General features: G+C 32.9%; 2 protein-coding genes across 2 annotated transcripts; both read right to left on the bottom strand.

Annotated features, from left to right (window-relative positions):
• Positions 1-2,235: 2,235 nt before the first annotated feature.
• Positions 2,236-6,616, bottom strand: LOC145556430 (L-gulonolactone oxidase 3-like). The gene is made up of 4 exons (XM_081618085.1): positions 6,318-6,616; positions 5,376-5,810; positions 4,288-4,543; positions 2,236-3,532 (listed from the first exon to the last, which is right to left on the bottom strand). Exons 1-4 carry the CDS (start codon positions 6,582-6,584, stop codon positions 2,682-2,684), a joined length of 1,809 nt encoding a protein of 602 aa, XP_081474211.1. The 5' UTR covers positions 6,585-6,616; the 3' UTR covers positions 2,236-2,681.
• A 14,006-nt stretch (positions 6,617-20,622) lies between these two features.
• On the bottom strand, positions 20,623-22,089 carry LOC145556429 (uncharacterized). The gene has a single exon (XM_081618084.1). It carries the CDS (start codon positions 21,785-21,787, stop codon positions 20,714-20,716), a length of 1,074 nt encoding a protein of 357 aa, XP_081474210.1. The 5' UTR covers positions 21,788-22,089; the 3' UTR covers positions 20,623-20,713.
• Between the last annotated feature and the right edge of the window lie 929 nt (positions 22,090-23,018).

Raw genomic sequence — 23,018 nt, 5'->3', positions numbered from 1 at the left:
ATTTTTTAATGTTCATATTGAGAATTTTGACACTTATTATTTGCACAAATAATTTTAGAATTTTGACATACACTTACGGTTTGCACAAATTGCGCGAGAATTTACTCAAAGGGACAAAGTATAAAGGTAGGGCAACAAAGAAAATGATGAATATGAGTATTAATTATCCAATAATTAAGTGTGAAATTCAGAAAATTAGTTTTAGGGGACCAAGATTTTGATTACATCGACTTTTTGGAGAGACTAGGTAAAAAATTACCCTTAAACAAGGTAAAAAGTTATCCTTCCAAATAACTTTTAAACATTTTTACCTTGAATAAAAATTTGGGGGTGTCGAGGATTCCATATAAACCCTATGTTTTGCCCCTAACAAGTCCGAGTAACAATAATGCAAGTGAGTTATATTATATCATATGAAGTATTGCAATTATGTTAACAAGAATGGAGAGTTGGATAAGAATAAATTGGGCATGTATTCCTTGCCAAAATGGAATTGATCAAAAGGGAAAACAACTTTATGAATAGAGGTAAAAATATTAAATTAAGATTAATGTCATAAAATGAGATTAATGTTAATTAATTACTCCGTAGTCCGTAACTGGATAATTATTACTCTAATGCAATCGATCTACACTATAAAGGACAAAGGAAAAAAGGGCTTACATACTACTCCATTAGTATGATTAAATTAGAAGAAAAAAAATAGTGAAAAAAAGCAACAACCTAAGTATACGAATATGCAAATTTACAAAACACAGTAAATAATGTTTTTACTTTCAAATGATTCACAATTCTGTTCATGTGCACATCACCAAAATAGAAGTAAGCATCTTCTCTCTCCTTGTTTTTTTAGTATCCCAACACTTTATCGTTATATTCGCTTTGAACCATATAAATATGTTGTACAACTACTAAAATAAATTAAAAGTGAAAGGGTGCCCTAAGCGGCTAAGCATACGAATTTTATGTTTTCCTTTTTCGCTTATTTTATAATACTCTGGAATTTATATAAAGTCACCAACAACAATGATGTAAACGAGATAGTTATATTTTATGATGATTGCCCGTGCAAAATATCTAGTTCTTTACATGAAATACACCACGGAACAACTCTTTAAGCACCCCCTACAAGGCTACAATAATGTTTGTACAATTGTACTCTTGGCTTTCAAATTCTTCTTTCCCTTTCTTGCCAGCTATCTATCACCAATGTATTATTTCAGGTATGAGGACCATTCATACTGTTTTAAGACAAGTAAGAAAAAAATGTACTATGTATATTGGGAAAAGAGTTGGAAAGTACGAAGTATAAATGTATGTTTTGCTAGATGTAATTAACTATGTTTAAAGACTAACCAATATGATAGTAATGATACAATAATAGTTAAGACAATGTATATATAGTATTGTTAATATATTGTAAGTTAAATACTCATAATGTCGAAACATAAGGCTAAATAAATGAGGACCATTTTACAGGACTAAAAATGGTGAAAACCTTTAATAATTTAGGTTATAAATAAAATTTGGCTAAATTGTTCAAGTTAACTAGTAGTTCGGTTTAAACCCGACGCAGCTAATATGAAAATGTTTTAAACCTTCAATAATATACTCGTAGTTCTATTAATCTTTTTTTTTTTTTTTCCTCATAATAATTTAATATTCAACTTTTATTTAACCGAATTTGTGTTGTGGTTTGATTTTATACATATAGGCTTAGATATGATCATAATTTCCTAACTCGATTAGGGTTCATCCTTGATTGTACGATACAACGGCCGAACCTAGAATGGTTAAATTAGTTAGTTAGTCCTGTAATTTAGTATTAAGCTTAATTAACCAAATCTAACTTGGTACCTAAACAATCCATGCAGACATACATTGTTAGTGTTACCATATTACAGTTAAATGTTCAACATTATGGAAAATAAGGAAATGTCGCAATCTATAAAGTCAATACCATAAATTAAATAGTCAAGGACCATCATATTTCCCTTTCATAATCTATTATAGTAAAAAAAAGAAAAAGGACTGGTATAACATGATATTTGTAGTCACACAAAATCACATTATTTATAAATCGAGGCATTTATATTCTACCGACTTTACAATAATTAGTGGCTTTAATCGCTTGATTTTTTTAAAGACATAATTAGAATTTACAATGTTAAACCCTAGCTATAGAATGTACCTTAAATTTAGTGTAGTCAAATAGTTTAAATGTTCACATGGTATACAGTAATAAGATGACGGAGAAATAAAAATTGTATCAAGTACATTGCTGGTTCCCAAAAAAATGAGAACAATGTAAACCAAAAATACAATTTTAATAGATGAAAGTTATACCCATGAATCTTTTGTCCACACATTATCATGGATTGCTTTAGTATTGGACATGAAATTTGCTAGACGGCGACGAGCAAGAGAGATATCGACATTTCAATAGCTTAAAATTTAGGCTATTTATCAAGATATGAAATTAAGTCACGTCTACAGAAACTCTTTGTAACTCTCTTAAAAAGAAATTAAATCTCATAAAGCAAATAAATACCGATTAACATAAAAAAAAAAAAAAAAAAAAATCCAGAAAATAAAAGAATAAATTGTAGCATTGCCAATATCATACATATTATGAAATAATAATTAAATTAAAACTAAGAATTTACACAATTCATAAATAATCATGATATAACTCCTAAATCTAGGTTAGAACTTAAAATTTTAGCATGTGAAAACCTACAAACTCTAGCATTAGAATACAAAAAACCAGGTTTACAAAAATAACCTTTAGATGGACTACAATGTCTATCTTCTGAACAAATACACAACCCTTCCAAAGCACAACCATCCCCATTTTCTCTATTTTCTCCATACAATATTTCATCTGACCATTCACTAGAAAACATACCTTGAGGATCAACTTGTTTCTTTACCTCAACAAACTTATTCCAATTTAGGAATTTTTTCGGCACACCTAAGAATGCCAACTTTCTATTTTTAGCCCAATGTGGCTTAGCTCCATACTTAAAGAACGCGATTTGTTCAATCTCTTCAAGAATGTCTTGGTTTAGTCTAGGGACTTTAGGATCATCACCGCGATAATAATTGAAATCAACAACGACGGAGTCCTCATGTTGCCCTAGGTATGCATCCGAGGCCTTAATGTAACGAATTAAGAAGCCGTTGTAGATGTCCATGCCACAAAGTTTTTGTGGAGTGATTAGGTCTCTTAGTTTCTTGACATCCCTAACAAAGTCTCCAAACTTTGTAGCAGGGAAAATCGCGGTTGTTTCATAGAAGGAGAGACCATTGATTGTAGGGTCCCAACCACAAGTAAGGTCTAGTCTTAGAGGAGAAGAGTATAAACACGAACCGGATGCTTGTATGTTGGCTTGAGTGCCTATAACTGGATAATTTGTGAAGAATAATTTGTTGTTCTTTAATCCATTTGCTATGGTTTTCTTGTATGCCATGAATGTTGTTGCCATTGTACACTTGCCTTTCTCATCTTTGCTATTTTCAAATGCTTTTTCTACATAAATCACGAAATTCGAAAAAAAAAAAAATATTAGCATAATAATAATAATAATAATAATAATAATAATAATAATAATAATAATAATAATAATAATAATAATAATAATAATAATAATAATAATAATAATGTACAAGTAAGACGTGAACTGATACAATTACATTAAATGTTTAGAACATAAACAATTCAACGATAATGCATGTTAGACCCTTGTGGTAAGGAGAAGGATAAATAAAATTTCTACCCCAAAAACCACATGCATACAAGTGATAAAGGTCGAACCCTTGAACCCAATTAGGTTACGAGGTGAAACCCCTAGAACTACAAGTACTACTTGTTACTCCAAATGTTAAAATGGCTCCACAAAGTTAACATCTAAGTGGTTGTTTGGTTTGCATAAAATCACATATGGATGAGTTTTATTTCAAGACAAAACATAAGATCGAATAGCATGAAAGCTCTAACATGAACCTAAAACTTCCTATAAAAAAGTCAAATTTTAAATAATCTACTAGTCAAATGTTTAACACTTCATGAAAATTCTTATTTATAACGCAATTAAGGTAACGAGCTGAGGTACCATCCTATAGCTAGTCTTGTAAAAAAAAAAGGTATCATCCTATAGAACAAATGTTGTTCAAGAAAGGTCGTAATACTTTATGAAAATTCTAATGTATCTTTAAAATTACAAATTCTTAAATCAACTAAACGGCCACTTAATTATAATTATTACGATAGAGTAAGAAAATTACCCGTTGATCGAGTAGCCATGGAGACTAAAACAGATTGCGATTGAAACCCAAGAAAATCATTGATTCCATCTCCAGAAGTATTAAAATGAACTCGATTATCATATCTATAAACAGCCGTATACTTTGAAGGATACCACGTTATGTCACCAAATTCAAATTTCTTGGCGTGGTTTACGTACATTTGTTCGATGTCATCATCTTTTGTAAAATCATAGGTTATACTTCTCTTGAAAGCTGGTTCCAATGATAACTTCACCTATATTAATCATCAATCAAACAAACTTTGTTTAAATTTATGCTATTCCTACTTTCTTTATTATCATTATTGTAGAGATCGAGTACTTTATTAATTTATTATTATTGTAAAGGTTAAAACTTTAAAGTACTTCTAACGTTATGTATGAGTTGGCATTCTCATCTTTCGTTGTTGGTGGGTCTAATGCATGCTATCATGTTAAATGATTTTTTTAGTGAGAGATAGTATCAATGTAAACGGAATTTGATTTATGTTCTTAGGTATTAGCTGTATGACTTTATCATGACGGTCAATAGACTATCATGAAATTAATTTAATAATTGTTTTGATGACCTATATATCACAAAATGGCATATTCCATAATTTATTATTTTTTTAACGGCTTGATGACCTACATATCACAAAATGACCTAGGTATCGCAAAACACAAAGTCTTATGTGGCTGGTCACACCGTGTGGCAGGAGTTACTTTATTAGTGTAATAGGGGTTACTTGTTCAGTGTTGAAAGTGTTACTTCGTCAGTGCTAAAGGGTTAATCAGTTAGTGTTATAAGGGTTACTCAATTAATATTACAAGGGTTACTTGGTCAGGGCTACTTTGTTCTTATAAATAACCACAAATAAGACAAGCTGATCACAAAATGATACTTATTCATTATTTTATTTGGATGTGTAATGAATTGGCCCTAACCGTAAAAATATGCAATAATTAATTGTTTGTTGACAAACATAATATACCTAAAATGTGATCAATATATATAATAAAAAGGTGGTTGAACTTAATAATTATTAAAAAATTAATTAAGTAAACAAGTGAAAGAAGTTGACATACCTTAGAGATAACCCCAAGAACACCCAAAGAAACCTTAGCAGCCTTAAAAAGAGGGTCATTGCCTTCCAACCAAAGAACTTTAGCAAACCCTTCGGACTCCTTCCCAGGAACCACTAGGCTAACACCCACAACATGGTCGTGGACCGCCCCGCCCTTACCCCACCACGAGCTCCCGTGGGCTCCGGTACTTATTAGGCCACCCACGGTCACCCCTTCCCAGTAGGGTGCCGCGACTAAACTCAACGCGGCACCCTCCACCTTGTTGATCAAGTCTCTTAGACTCACCCCTGCATCGACTGTTACGACCATGTTTTTCGTATCGATTTCGATATGGGAATTGTATCGTTCTGTGCTGATTAGCGTTGTCTTGTTTGTTTTGCTACTAGGACATGCTAATTTTGGTATACTGTGTGAAAATTTAGTCACCACTTTCACCTGTTACAAAAAATCTCACAATTCTATAAAAAAAAATGTACTAAAAAAAAATGTACATAATATAGTTCAAAACTTTAAAATATATGGAAATATTATGCAGTAAAATTAAAGTGTTAACTATGTGATGTCAAATATGTTGTACCTCAAAGGCACCATATAATATCTGTGGATTAAAAAGTCAAACGTAAATATATATTGAAATTATAGTAAATCAGAAAATCATGAATTTTCTTTGTTGATTAGACAAAATCATGAATTCATGATTCCCTGCATTAACTTCAATTTTTTAAAAAAATAAAATTAAATAAGTATTTTTTTTTACAAGTTGAACACTAGCAAATCAATAAAATTTGATTAAATAAGTTCAAATCAGTAAAAATAAGGAGAACGACAACAAATTATACTAAACAGAAAATACAAAGTTTCATTGTTTCAAGTCTAGCTAGATATATAACGACCTAAGATTACTATACGAAAGCAAATTAAATGGTATAGATGTTAAATAACCTTGAGTTTATTACGATTAGCATTCGCGACGGCTAATCGAAGCTCTTCTTCAGTAGTTGGATAGCTTATGGTTGGAGAGGTGCAATCTCTTCTATCACCCCAAACACCATAACCATTTTTGAGTGTGCATACTTTACCATTACATTGGACTGGGTTTGGTGGAGGTTTGGCATTAACATTTTGGGGTAAAAATGATAAGAAAATGATTAGGGAGATAATTGTTGTTATTAGGGTTAGAAAGTTTAAGATAATTTTTATCTTTCCCATTTTTATTTAGCTTGCTGAATTTTGATCTTGAAATTGTGGAAGAAACTTTGTTTCTTGGAGTCATATGGATGATATTAGTAATTTATAATTTGAATTATTGTTGTTATGGTGGGTCCAATTACAATGTCTTCACATGTTATTTGCTTAAATTAGAAAGTAAGGATATTGGAAATTTGAATCTTTTAATATTTTCCCTTAAAATATGGGATTGTAAATGGATTGCTTTGTCTTTTGGCGTAATGGATATATTGCCATAGGAGAAAGGTTACACAAAGACAATGCTCCACCACTTTTCTATTTTAGTCAATTTTTTTAAATTGAAGTTTCTTCCATGTATTTGACCTACTCCAACTTTTTTTTTCCCTTTTTTCGTAGATAAGAATAAGGTTTGCCACGCTTAAATATCTCACGAGTTAACTTTATTTATTCGGATTCGTAGGTTAAGCTTTTTAATTAAGAGTGGAGGGGTGGCTTGGAAGAGGGGGAAGAATTAGAGAATCTCCACCCTAAAGTACCTCTGATAAGGTTTAATTACACAACCATATTTGGGACGCAAATCTTTCCACTAAAGCTAAGTTCTATTTGATATTCACGCTAATCGATTATGCAGGTGAAATATGGAATAACTATCAATTTTTTACTTTTCCTTCTAGCTTCTATTTTTTTTCAAAACATCCTCCATTAGCACAAACCCTTCTCTACTGTACTAAATAAATAAAAAAATATATTCGGGTGTACTTATAACATGATGCACACAAAAGTTTCTTCACTGGTTAGGAAAAATTGCCTTCAACACACAATCTTCTAAAATTGAAATAGGAAAGAAAATTCTATCTTTTTTTTTTAATTAGTAGTTGAGACTTGAGAGTGGCCTGGTAGCAAAATAAAAATTCGTATTTATATTAAAATAGTCCAGAGTGGTAGCAAAATAAAAATTTGTGGGTTTAGAATCATTGTAAAGATATGAGATATTAACTGTAAAAAAAAATAATAATAATAATAAAAATTGATATGAGATATTATGAAAATAAATAGCTATCAATCTATCATACTTGTATTTACTAGTCGTTGGAGCACGCGCGATGCGCGTGCTCCCCCAACGGTAAGATAAGTGAAATTCGTGGTTGTGTTCGGTTATTGTGATATTCGTAATTGTGTTCGGTTATTGTGATATTCGTGGTGTGTTCGAATTTTATAATAGCAATGATACACATGAATTTATAGTATTAACAAGCTAGGATTAGTGATAAAGTTTTTAGGGGAAATATCTATGGAAAGTGATACAAATTAGTGCTACAAATTAGCTAACACTTCCTCTCGACATTGCCTTCTCTATCTATCTACATATCTCGTTCTCCCTCTGGTCCCTTTTCCTCTCTTGACTCTACTCTATCTCTCTCCTAGCCCTTTTCTTTATTTCCCAAAACTCTCCTTCTCCTTGCTCTTTTTAGTGGATTCATAGCTTTAAACTCTCTCTCTCTGTCATGTAAATCCAAAAAAGAATTTAAGTTAAACAATTTCCTAGCTACAATAATTGAAAAATAAATTTCTGGGATATAGAGGAGATACTAACCACGTTCACCAATATTGGAAAGACTCCAAATTTTACAAATGTAAGGTTTGCAAATTTGAGAATATCTAAGTTTAAAAAAATTATCCTTGCAAAATACTTTGATGGTTTTACAAATTTTAGTCAACATCTGCTTTTTAATGTCAAATCCTCTTCTCTATATGTAGAAGAATTGTACAATATTTATGACTTGTCAAAATTTAAAAAGTTTTATTTATATATTCCACAATTACATTAAAGATGATTTCTTGTATATCTTCCTTCTATAAGGATGGTTTCCTCCGTCTTTGTCTAGAATCTCCCCTTTTAATATTCTTCTAATCTCTGTATGTAAATATTGTTGATCTTACAGCAACCACGGTTTAATTAACAATAGAAATTGTATTAACACTAATTCATTTAATAATATGCAAAACAATAATTATCGAAATGTTGGGCGTGTATATATTCTAATAATGCAGAGTACATATATGCGCCAAGTATAGATGAAATGTTGAAAACTAAGAATCTCATGATATATTGATATCTGTACATACAATGATACAAGTAATCTAATGAACAAAATTGAGTTAAAAAAAAATAAAAAAATGAAGAGTACCTAGAAGATGAAAACCCAAAGAAATCAAAAGGACAAAAAAAGTATCAGTATACCAATGAAACAAAGAGTTCTAAGTTTGTGAGCAGAAAGTGATGAAAAATTGAGCTTGTACATGTAATCCAGAGCTGAGGAGCATGGTCGTGACCTTTGAATGGGGCTTATCTTTGGCTCTTTGCTGACTGTTGCCTCTCAACTCCAATTGTGTTCAGTTGATAAGTTATAGTTCCTCAAGTGATGTTAGTGGCATCATAATCTTCCTTTATGGCTGTAACACCCCTAAATCTCCCTCTACGGAAATACCAATATAATACGTATAATTATACTGTAGAGATAGACTTGGGCGTATTGCCGCCGCGTGATTACGCAAGGCTACTCAAAATACTTAACTCAATACCAAAAACTTGCAGCGGAAACTCAACTTTCTTTTATTAATACTTATGAAAATAGTAACATTGTTATGAGTACTCTAAATAAAGACAAGACCAACATTTCTAAACTAGGTGAAGCAAATCCCGGGACTCCCATATGCTCATTCATGACTCCACCTGAAAATAGTCAACACTGCTTACCATTACGGTAAACAGGGCGAACCAAAACAAATAGAAAATACAGATTAGCAAAATATGCTAAGTACGATAAGTGCAAGATAATGTAAACTCAATTTATTTGCAAACATGCTTTTAAAATCGATTCCAATAAATAATCCACTAATTCCAAAACTCATGATTCAAAACCAATTCCAATGATTCAACATTCAAAATAATTGATAAACCAATTCCTTTAAAAATCCAATTCCTTTTTGAACCAATTTCTTTAAATCCAATTCCTCACCCAAGTGTGCACACCCCCCAAGCTAGTCTCCTTATATTACAAGGTTATTCTTGAGGAAAGACCCGGTCATACAAAGTCCAAGGCCTTATCAATAAACCAAATCCGCATAGTGGGATTACCAACCTGCTTATAAAGCATTAATAATAATAATAATAATTCAATGGTTCAATAAATCCTTTTAAGATCCAACAAATCCAATATAATTCAAACTCCTTTTTTATGAGTCCACATACTTTCAAAATCAAAACATTTTAAATAAATACTTGAGGATAAAATCTCATATTAATAGCTTTCCAAAATCAATAACTCTTCCTTGAAAAACCTTTTATTTAATTCAACAAACCTTTTAAAAATCAAATTATTTAAACACAATAAGTAATTCAAACCATTTAAAACATGATTTAAAAACCAAAATACTTTTATCAATACCTCCAAACATGATTTATTTCAAAATCATAATTCAAATCAATTTAATTCAATCACCAATCAAATCAAATAAAACATGTTATTCAAACCAATCACTTTCAAAGGTATCTAGCCACCTAACGTACCTTGATCCTTGCTTAGCTATACACACCAAAAGAACCTCAAGAATCTTGGTCGAACACACCCTACAAATAAATATAACCTTAATCAATATAAGGTTAACAAATAATTAAAAACCCCCAACTATATGTACATGAACCTTTTAATTAATTTCTCATAAACATCATAAAAATATGATTTTATATAATTAAAACTACTCATAATAATTTTTATAAATCCCCCATAATAAAAATAATAATAATTGAATAAGAGAAGGGAAGAAGAAAAGATAAGAGACCAAGGAAAAGAGAAGAATTGGATTTGCATAGGAAATAATAGACAGAACTTTCAGAGGCTATAAATCCTTTGATATAGCTCGGAATTGGGTGATTTTTGAGCCTAACCTCAAGGACTTTTCGATAGGAACAACTTTCTGTGAAACATTCATACCCCAAAAACTGAGCAGAAGTGCCCGAAAATTGGCTTCAAAGATAAACGGGATGATTTGTGTAAAATTGAGGAGAAGAAAAGAAGAGAATTGGTGTGAAGAATGTGAGAGGTATGAAGGGGTATTTATAGGCTAGGATGTAGAAAGGATAGAGTTTAAGGTGTGATATGATTACTAGAAAATGTGATAAGTTTTTGGGGTTGTTAAGGTACTTGAATCAAATTAAGTCTAGATTAATAGTTGGGTTAAAAGATAAGAAAATTTAAATGGATATACATATGGTTGGGAGAAGAAAGATAGGAACAAAATGAGATAATGAAGAAGAAAATTAGAGGATAATTTAAAATATAATAATTAACAAACTAAAGTGATAACAATCAATAATAATAAAATAATTGAATAAATAAATATTTTAGATAATATCAAAATTAGTTAAATACATAATGTATATTAAATATTTCTCTTGAAATAGTTAGTAAAATATGGACCGACCTTAAAAAGATAATTAAACCTATATTATTAATTTAGAAATCCAAAAATAATTAATTATTCAAATGATTAAATACTTATATTTGGCGCTAAAATTCAAATATTATTTTGGCCCCAAATAATGAAATTACTAAAATACCCTTTTTATAAAATAATTCTTAATTAATTAATTATAAAATACGTATGAAAATACGGGGTATTACAATGGCTGACCATTGATAAGCAAAATATTTGTGGACGATTTGAAGATGATAAAAACAAAGGTTGTAAATACTTTGATTATCAGATCATCATTTCTACTGCATTCAAACACTAATAACAGCATATATAAGCAAACTTCAAAAGTCAAATGAAGTAAAATTAGACACTAATAACAACTGCAGTTCATTGCAAACAAGTTGTTAACACTAACATCATCATATGTATAACAACAGGTAACACGCTATAAGCCTCTTATGATGAAATTTCAATGCAAAATAGGCCCTCAAACTCAACAAGAACACGCCGTAAGTTGATGAAAATGCACAAAGTGACTGCACAACACAAGGTGCTTTCCTCATACTTCACATCAGTTCTCTAATTTCAAAGGGAGACAAACTCATTTATCAAAGACGTACACAAACAACACAATTCCAAAAACGGGTAGCAAACTCTCAACCCCTACAATCTAAAATAAGTATTTCTTCAATAAATTATAGGAATGATCACAAAAGTAACCCAAAAAAAAACATCAATCAATACATATAATGATAAAATAAGAGCAAATATATCAGAAACCGCTCTGATAAATAGAGAAACACATACGAATTTGTAAAATGGTGAAAGGCGAGAAATTCTGCAAAATAAGAGACAGAACAAAATTAATTACTTAAGTAATACTCAGAAGCAATATATAATGATCTATTGAAGTAATAATAAACAAAAAGAACAATATTTCTGCACCTGAGGGACTGTCTTCCTTTGCTTTCGGTCCTGCAGCAATAACATTCTCGACAGGTAGAGGGGCAAAGGATGACCAATATTCGAGTTTAGCTTCTGTGATGTCTGGATAGATACCTTAGAAATGCATAGAGCCATAAATCAACTTTCATTATTTGCATTATAAGGGAAAAAAAATTAAAAACATTAATCTATGAACCGTAGACCGAAAAGATCTTAATTCGGACTCGGACTCCTGGAGCTAATCAAGTGCACAAATTGCCTCATCCCTAGCAGACTATTCAAAATAAAGTGTCATTTTATCTATTAAGAAGCATGAAAATAAAATCTAGCATCTGAAAGATCGGTAGCCAGAGAAGTAAAATTGGACACCTCTGCCTCTATCCTAAGTGCCAACTATCATAGTTAACTAATTGAAAAATAATTGATCACCCACCCTCTAATACGGATGATAAATAGGAGCTTTGGCTCTGGCTCGACGTAGAATCCACCCATCAATTTAGTCTCCCTTGTGAGACAGATCAATTCCCTCTCCCGATTAACAATAAACAAGTTTAATCAGAAACTTAATTAAATAACCATACACCAAGAATAGACGCCACAAATAACATACTCAGACTTGGTTTGTGTATTCCTTAGTGTACTGCTCAGCCCTCTTAAAGACCAGCTTCCTGATTTCAACTCTTCTTCTTCTTCTGAACATCCTGATCCTCCTTGGCCAAAGCCCATTCTTCCTCCCTCTTCTGCTTTTTCAAAACCGACTCCAGTACTACAACTTAAACATTCAAACTATCAGTTTCTTCATCTAACATCTAAGAAAATTGAGTTGGTCCATGGTTTAAGGCACCAAGGTAGGTCAAACATGAAACTTGTTATTCTGTCTCTGCATACACTTATAAAGTATTAAGGTGATTTTTTTATACCTAAAACCTTCTTAAGATAACTTTCACTATAAAACATCACGTCTAAATCTAGAAAGCTTTATAGGGTATCATAACCTTTATTCTTATATTAGATTGTTGAAGTATCAACTCCAAGAGGCCAAGATCAAAGGCCTCGACTAATCTTACAATTTCCATTCCAAGATTAAAGAAAATCAGTTAAAATCCAAACAAATATTGAAGAGAAAAAGGAGAATTTCGGTGGAAAAATGATAGACATAACAAAAAAAGCACCAATACCAGCAAAGTTCAATCCCCATGCCCCACCCCACCCCGACACTCAGACTGATCTAGTTACCTATGAAAGGAAAAAAATACAACCATCATATATGACACACCACTCCATGTACATATGCAATTACCTCAGCATTTGAACCATAACCCCTCATAACAAGCCAGCCTTCGAATGAGCTTTATCACTTATATTGACCTTTAGAACCTCTATCTGCATTTTGGCACAAATTAACAAAAGAAGTAATATGAAAACAAATTTTAAATGTCAAAGAACTCAATATCAATACTAATTTATCCGTACCTATTTAAAGAACTTGATAAATTTTGTAGTTCAAATGATCAGCTATGCAAAAAAGGCACAATAACGATTTGGTTTGCATTTTTATAAAGGTTAAGGACTTGAAGTAAAGTTTCATATCAAGCCATCAAGGATCTTTTTTTGGAGACCAGTTTATTAGCTGTTTTAATTAGTCAGCTTATGGTAAAAACAACAAATTTTAGGCAAAACAAAGCCAATGAGAAAAAGCCATTCCAGATTTTCACCCAATTGAAAAATCATTAACCATAATCTAATACTAATTAATCAAGTTAGTAAGATAATTGCCAAAACCAATCAAGTACCTAAAGCCATGTCAGAGTAATAAAACAAAAAAGTACCTAAAGCCATATAAGCCAAATTGAACGTCAAAATAATTAGTCAGAATCTTTTAGGACATGCAATTGGTACGCAAGGATCTAGGGGAGCTATGGTATTGGAGAAAAAGTTCATTGAGCAGCAAGTATCACCCCTTAAAACGCAATAATTCTGAAGGAGAGCAAAAAATCCAACTCACTCCTATTCAAGGAAATAAAAAATACTGAAGACTAAATTATAGAATTGAGAAGCAAAAGAATACAACTTGTCCCAAATGTTGCATATAAAAGTACCATATAAAGTAGCACTGCAAGGTCCATATGCCTCTGCTTTAATGTTGACCTAGCCCTGCTTTTCAGCATGCTGAAACTTGCAAAAGCTTGAAAACTTAAAATCAAATTCCAAAATCTCAAAAAGCCTTTCAAATAAGATAATATAGATGGTGAATTGTCTATGCATGACATTAGTAACTCCTTGAACTCTCATGCTTTTAATGACTCTAGGTCATCCGGAACAATTCCCAATTGACCTGTGTTCAAGCAGTTGACATGTTTATCAATTATCACTATATATTTACGTGTTCCTTCCATCCTACCATGGCATTCATTATAAATCCTAGTTGTGCCTGAAAAAATAAATAACACCCAAACTGCCTCATATATCAAATCTAACCATTGGTTAATACACAAGTGCAACAAATGGTACAAAATTACTAACTGCTAGAGTGAATTAGAAAAACCAAGCAAAAAATCTTTTGTAACCCAGGAGATACTATGAAAACTAAAATCTGGCAGTGGGACAGTAGGATCGGAACTCATAAGATATGAAATTATAAGCTACTGACGGCAGGCTTACAGGTTATAAGTAATAGACTCAAGCTTTCGCTGAATTACAAAATTCCCTTAGTCCGACACACCAAACTTCTAAGGTCTAAATTAGTAAGAGTGGAGTAGATACCTCTTTTCCATCAATCCAGAGTTCTGTCTAACCTCCAAATTCAGGTCTTCCAGCTTGGAACAGGGTTCAAAAGCCTTTCCTTCTTCGCAGGAAAGGAAGCTAAATCAGTCAACATTCAAATAAAAGGAAAAATTTAATCAAAGAGCTGAACATTCAAACAATTAGAACACGACAGTGAAAGAAGAGAGAATCAAACCTGGAGATCAGAGAATCTTCAAATAACCTCTCAAGCTTTTTCAATGGAGAGGAAAGTCCAGGAGTTTCAGTGGAGGGTTATTGGAGAAAGCTTAGAAGAGAAAGGAGAGAGAGAATTGTACCTAGAGATCAACAATTTAACTACAAATCAGACAATTCAACCCAAAAGAACGATAACTCACTCAAATTCAACCCAAAAAACGAAAACCAAAAACCAAGAACAAATCGATCAAATAAACCCCAAAATAATCGAAAATCAATCGAACAAATAAAGACAACAAATCAAAAGCAAATCAATCAAATAAACCCCAAAATAATCGGAAACCAATCGAACAAATAAAGCCAAAAAATCGAAAATAAATCGATCATATAAACCCCAATAAAAACGAAGCGATTTCGCATAAATCGAGAAAGAGAAACGAGATCGAACCTGATGAATATGACGATCCGAAAAGTGTCTTCCACAACCTTAAACTCGAAGAATTCGAAGCACCATCATCGGTGGTCTTGAGTTGCTGAAGTTTTCTCTCTCTAGGTTTCTCTCTCCTTGTTTCACCTAAGAAATGCTCTGACCCTTTCCTTTTGAGATGAAAACAGAGAGGGAAGTCGATGAGAAGCAAGAGCAATTACAGCTGTGATACATAATGCAATTGGCTAAGAAAGGGCAATTTCGGCAGTTCCTTAAAATTAAGGGCAACTATGTCATAACACCAAAAAATACTATTCATAAGGAATAGTAGCAAATTTTGCACTTTTATAATGGTTAAGGATATTTCTAACAATCATTTAAGTCCCACGCCGTACGTTATTGGATATCTCCACCCCAAGCTACATTGTAGTCGTCACCAAATTTGACCGTACTGTACGTTTGTACCCTAATATAATTGAGCTACTTAATTAACATTAGCTACTTGGCTAGCTAGGGTGACTATTTGTGTTGGTCATTTATTTTATCTCAATACTTTCTTACTAAATTTCGATCGTTCAAAAACATTCCTTTCCACCTCAAGTTCAATTTTTTTGTAGTCTCCTTATTCTTATTTTTATTTTATTTATCTCAATCCTAACTTATATTTACATACACGTCATTAAAGGGTTGATGCCTGCCGGTGGTAGTAATAGCCGGAGGGAGGTTGGGTTCAGTGGGGGAAGGTTAGGTTTAGTGGTGGAAGGTGAGTAGCTAATGGTGTAAGAGACATTAAAGATAATAAGATAAGAAATGTGAAAGGGGGGATGAGAATCGAGTTAGGAATGAGAAATGTGAGGGAAATAGGGAGGAAAGGGAAAGAATGAGCCCAAAATGATGTCATGTGGTAGTTGGGAGGCAAGAAGGTGGTAACTTTTGATGTTTTTGAAAATAGAAGGTGGTAATTTTCAAAAAAAAAAAATAGAAGGTGGTAATTGCTAAAATGGACATAACAGAAGGTGGTAATTGTCAAAATTTTCTTAAAAATTACTTTCGAAGTTTTTTTTTTTTTTTTTTTTTTTTTTTTTTTTTTTTTTTTTGACAGGAATTAAATATGCTAGGTATGTACACTTGATGACCTATAGACTCATTAGATTATTCAAATTTAATACTTCATGTTCGAAAATCATTTTTCAACCTTTTAATCCTTTACTTGATATGAGAATTGTGACTTACTATGTTTTTCAAAAAATAAAGGATTGTGACTTACTATAGAAAAGGTAAATGAGGGACAAGTTTGAATGAATTTGTAATTTTTCCATTTTATTCCAACCAAATAAGAAGTTGAATAGGCAATTATTAGAAATTGCTCACGGCCCCTTTATTTGGTTCCAACTAAACCAGCATTTTGTGTACACCACAATACCAGTCATCTCAGCATGCTCAATTGGCAAGCCCAAAACATGACCCATTAGGTGGTTATATGTCTGCTTGGGCTTTTGGTCGCCAATGGGCCCACTTAATCATTACTGAAATTTATAGTCTAAATATATATCAATGAATTAATTAATTACTTGTATTACATTAACAACATTTAATATCAAAATAATGCATTAAAAAAAAAAAAAAACTGTTATACACAAATTCTTATACTTCGTATGTAGTTGGCTACACTGTGTGGCCAACCATAATGAGAGTTATTTCGTTACTGTTATTGAGGTTACTCGATCAGTTTTACAGGAGTTAATCTGTCAGTATTATAGGGGTTACTCGGCGAGTGTTATAGGGGATACTCAATTTGTATTATAGGAATTACACATATATTATTATTATTATTATTATTATTATTATTATTTGGAAACGAGGGGCAAGCCCCAAAAACGCATACAATATTATAGGAGTTACTTTATTCATTCACAACTGGCTACATGATGTGGCAAGACGAGCAGGAATTAATTCAAAATAAATAATTTTTTTTTTAAAAAAATAATAGTAACTTTAATAACAATCCCTTATTTGGGCTGGGCCCTTAATTAAAGAGTATTAAACTTAGATCCATACCGTACATTAATTGGGCCTACCGCCTTAAGTCGTACGAGCTAAAAAAAGCAGATGCCCAATTATTCTTCCGTATTTATAAACATCATTCATAAATGCCTGAAATGACATCCATGTCGGTCATTTATTACTCTTCAATTGCCAAGTACTTCATTCATTTTTAATTTTTTGAAGGGAAAGTACTTCATTCATTTGTATAATCTTCTTCTCATTTTCTATCAAATTATCAAAGTTTTACCTCTGATTTGGGTTATGTGGCTGGCCATTCTTCATGATTCTTGAGGTTACTCTAGTAGGGACTTAGGGTTATAGGGCTTACTTAATAATATAAGGTGTTAATTTGTTGTTCCAAGCGTTATTCAATAAGAGGTAAAACTTTGATAGAAAATGAGAAGAAGATATACAAATGAATAAGGAGTTACTCGGTTAGCATTATAGAAGCTATTTTGTCATTGTTATGTGAGTTACTCTATTAGTATAACATGGGTTATATGCAGGGATAGAGTCAGATTTTTCATTGGGGGGCCAAACATAATATATGTATTATTATCTTGTGCACACATATAATATTGAAAATAATTGTGAGGAGATAAATTACATAAAAACTAAAAAGGAAAAAAAATTGTTAGGAGCCAAACTTAATACCTCTAATCTAACTAGATGAAGCCAGTGTGATGCACGGTTTATTTGAACTTTTTAAAATAATTTTTATATAAATATATTTTATGTGCTAAAACTAGTTATATATTTTGATAAAATTCCTAATATTAAAAGATAATATTTTATATTCCTACAGACCTGTTCAATTCATCTTATTTCACTTATCAAACACTGTTAAACTTAATTATTTGGATCCGTATTACATAGTAGAATTTATTTGTATGAACTTATATTACAAAGTACGGAGTAGTACGTATGTAGCCGTAAATTTAGTTGAGTAGTTATTATCAACCTTTATACTTGTACTGATTTTTTCTTATCTAAACTCATTAAACATACTACCTCCGTTTCATATTATTTGCAACGATTAAACATTTTTCCTTTCTATTTATGTCAAATCGTTGCTAATAATATGAAACGGAGGTAGAACAGGCCCTTGTTCTCATACGTTTATTTTCAGTTCAGTTCAGCTCCTAATTTTCTTCTCTTATAAAATATTCATTTCAGTTCAGTTCAATTCAGTTCAGTTCAATTCAGTTCAGTTCAGTCTATGAGAACAGGTAAGTGGATTTAAGGTAAATAGACCACCTTAGCTAGACAAATACCCTTTCCTAGCATGAATGAAACAAAAAGTGCAAGTATTTTGTAAGAGTTGGAGGTGATTTCTAAGAAATTTACCCAAAAAGAAGTGAGCATTAAATTCAATTTCCCAGTTAACAAATAGGAACAAAAGATGTGAAGATTGGGAGACAAATGTAGTCCAGAGCTTACTCTAAGCTTTCAAAAAAGTTGTGTACTGAAGGAATCTTGTGTGAGCTTTCATAAATTTGTAGGGCTTTGAACTGTAATTGTCATCTTTTTGGCTTTATGTCACCCTAATTCTGACATATGCTCACTACTACAGTACTGCCAGTAGTCCAGACTCACTACATAATCTTTCCTGTGATTAACCCTAACTCAGTCCCACCACATGTGATTTCATATCTAACATTCATTGTAAATGTTATGTTCATGTAATGGTTGTTGATGAAGAGACTACTTCATCCTAGTGATGGTGAGTTTGTTGTGATGGGATTTTTTTTAGCGTCCCGAGCAATTTCTCAGGTTAATATATGGATAATAACAATACAGTGAATTTAAGTATGAATTAGAATTGCGCAAAAAATTATAAGACAAGTTTCAACACGATATATCGTTATTAAACTCTAATAATATTATTGAGCGTGAAACACGTATCAATAATATGACATTATGACGGGTATCTTTTTGTATTATTGAGCTTAATCTAATACGCAAGTCGCCAAATCGCAACCTATAAGTTTTTAAATAGGGACCAATATCAATTGTCATTACTGTTCTTTTGTCAAACACTACTCTCATTCATCTATACAACATGAGGAAACTTCTTGTACATATAATTACTTATTTAAGGATTAGAGTAGATGATTGCAACTTCGCATGTAGCTCCAAATAAAACTGTAGCTTGATTTTTTTTTTTTTTGTGGGGAGCTTTTGGCATCCATCATCAAAGACAATTTCCAATTTGCTATCGTTTCATTAAAAAAGTAGGGTATCATTTTATTTTTGTTTGACAAAGGATTTAACATGATATTTATCGACTCATATGCCATGCTCAACCTTGAATATGAAACACGAACTATTAAGAAAATGATGTAGGGATTTAAAGAACGACAAATGACTACTCTGTCATGGCCATCATAATTCATAATCACAACTACTTGATTCTTTTTTTTTTTAAAAAAAAAAAATCAAATATTTCGCATTCCAAACTTATTTTTAATAATATAGATAATAATGACGTAATCAAAATTACTTATGACTCATAAATTATGACGTATACCCCCTACTACTCATCCTATTTGTTTCTTTATTACAAATCATATACGAAGTATATATATCCTATTAATCAATAATGGCTCTAATAATTGATTCTTTTGAAGTTTTGAAGCCAACGCTTATATAGTTCACTTGGATTCTACTCTGTCCACTTCATTACTAGGTCCCAAATGACATGTTACAAATTTACAATACCCAAAAATCTATCCTCTACTAGCTTTATGTTATTGTCATTCTTTCATCATAATCCTTAGTACTAACTCATATTAGACCTAAACTTTGACTTGCCCAAATTTATTGATTTTGAAGTAAATTTTAAAAAATATTAGGTCTGAATCTATCCAATCTTATTCTCCGTACAATAATAAAGCGAAGAACTCAACATAAAATGATGAGAACATATAGCCTTTATTTGGAATCCGCCCTTACTTTACTTTTATTGAATTCATGAACAATACATGCAATATAAAGATATATAACATGATTAACATCTTATATATATATATATCAAAAATTCAAAAGCAAGCACACTTGATCTATATTTTTCCTTACATGCAGGCTTAGTTAACTATACAAAGATCATGAAAAGAAAATTAACATGGACTGCTATAATCAGGAACTAAACCAGATAATAATTTCGAAATTCGATGAAGATTCTGCTTGTAAAGAGAATTATCAGAGTGAATCAGGCCTTCAGGGAATAAGGGGTGCATAATTGATACTCATCAAATCATATAAATCAAACCATACACTACTATATTATCATAACATATAACTTGCATCACAATTACTGAGTCAAATCAACCCTTCCATTTTCTTGAAGAACCTTAAGAAGCTGAGAACCTTTCCTCTTTCCCCTAGCACTACAGTCCCCCTGCTGCATGGCCAGGACAACCGCCCGTGCTACCTCTTCGGGCGGTGCCGCCTCCCATACCTGGTGAACCTCATCACCACCACCATACACCGCCGTGAGAACACTAATTGCATATTCCCGCCCTCGGCCCTCCATTCGCCCCATGGTTGCCACCAGCATTGGCACCGCGAGTGCATGGGCCCGCACTTCGGCTGCTCCCTCGGGAATTGTGCACATGAGCTCAAGTGCCGCCAATGCCCGCTCTGCCACCGACCCTTCAAGGTCTGGCAGAGCGTCCACCACGCGCAATGGGGCCCCACACTCCACTGCCACCAGCCGGTTCCCCTCTGCCAGGCAGAGCGCCAGCAGGACCTTTGTAGCCGACTTTGCCGAGACTTTTTGGCTCATGTGCTGTAACACTTCATCCACCACCACCGCCGGAACCACCACTGAAGCCCCGCTCTCAGGGACAGCATCCGAGGGCGGGTTTGGGACAAGAGACTGCTCCAACATCTGGAGAGCCGCAACACGATCCGAATCCGACCCTGAAGCAAAATGGAGCTCTGCCATATGATACAGCTCAATAAGGTCAGGAAACTGAAACCCTTGTTTCCCTGCAGCCGTCGGTGACGGCAGCATGGGAGAAGAGTGTTCAGGTGGAGGATGAGGAAAAGTAGAAGGAAAACGCCACTGAGTGAAACTCTGAGAAGTAGAAGAAGAGGATGATTCAGAATCAGAAGGCTTAGCAGGGTGGTGAGGCAAAGTAGGAGGTGGTGCAGAATGAGTAGCAGAAGAAAGAATCCTGCTAGTCACCTGTGGTGGCGGAAGAGGAGGAGGAAGCGGCAAAGACGACGAAAAGTGTGGCGGTGAAGAGTGAGGGGTATTAGGACTAAGAGGGGAATCAGTACAATGGCGAAAGAAAGCGCAGGAGAAGATTGAAGCACTGCTTCTCTTCTGAGAAGCTTGATGATTATGATTATGGTGGTGGTTTGGATGAGTAGCTCTCATATTGGAAGATTGAGAAGAGAGAGAAAGTAGTGAGAGAAAGATGTTTAGTTAGAAATGGTAGAGAATATGAGATTCCTAACTCCAAGAAAGCTAAGAAAAGAAAGGTAAAAGAGGGGGGAAGAAGAGTACGGAAGGAGTGTGGAGATTAGCAGGATATGTCAGTATCAGTCTGTTGTGATAATGTGAGTTGGGATTGGTGTAATATTTGAAGCAGTTTCCTATCAAAGAGATTTGGGAAGGTGGGGATTAATCCTTATTATGGGAGGGTACCTACCCCATAAATTTAAGGCTCTTTTGAGTTATAAGGGTAGGAAAAGGGAGGGTCTTTATATAGGAGGGTCTTTATATAGGAGGGTCTGTAAAAATTATACAGGGAAAGGGAGAAAGTAGCAGTAGAAAGACAGACAGTTGCTGAAGCTAATTCTGTAATTTATTAAGGTTATCTCTTGCATAACAAAAAAAAAAGTGCTAGTTTTGTTTCTGCTCATATTATGTGGGTGGCTAGTTCACAATAGTACAATACTACTAGTCCTCCTCCATGTGCAAGCTCGACATGAATTTTCGATGTATACGACTGTACTGCTAGCTAATCAGTTAAGATCAATAAGCTATTTTAACAGATTCCTAGACTCGTGCTGACGGGAATTTTGTAAAATCTTACCAACTCTAGCATGATGCTTATAGTGTCTTTGGTTAGTTCACTTAATTGAAATTGTACACTATAAATCGCCACAGAAGATGTACCGCCTTTGAATAAGACATACATCTTCCTGCCCTTTTCATAAGGTCCCATTCTAAGCTCGTGCTTGATAAAGAGAGACGGGACGCACTGGACCAGACAGTTCAAAGGTTGAGAATTGGGATGGTAATGGAGGAGAGTTTTGGGTAAATGGTATGGAATTTTACCAAGGGATGGTAATTTTGGGAATTGATCGGAGCTCGCATTAGACTAGTCAAAGTTGCAAAAACAAATAAAGATACTCCGCACAAAAAATCATGTTATGAAAATATGAAATGTCATTTTACAGCCAATTAACAAATCCAAACAAACGTTTTATAGAATGACATTGACTGGACAAAACATATACTCTGTATTAGCAAATAAATTCACAATTAAGTCATCCTTCAATAGCTAATAAAATCATGTACGAAGTACTCCGAATCATAATTGCTAGACAGCCTTGAACTAGAAGATTGGCCGACTATTAAGCAAATTGCTCAAACAAGATCA

This window comes from Chenopodium album, chromosome 8, assembly GCF_948465745.1.
Source record: "Chenopodium album chromosome 8, dcCheAlbu1.1, whole genome shotgun sequence".
Lineage (NCBI taxonomy): Eukaryota > Viridiplantae > Streptophyta > Magnoliopsida > Caryophyllales > Amaranthaceae > Chenopodium > Chenopodium album.
The sequence above is the reverse complement of the archived record's forward strand: the minus strand, read 5'-3'. Positions and strand labels throughout refer to the sequence as shown.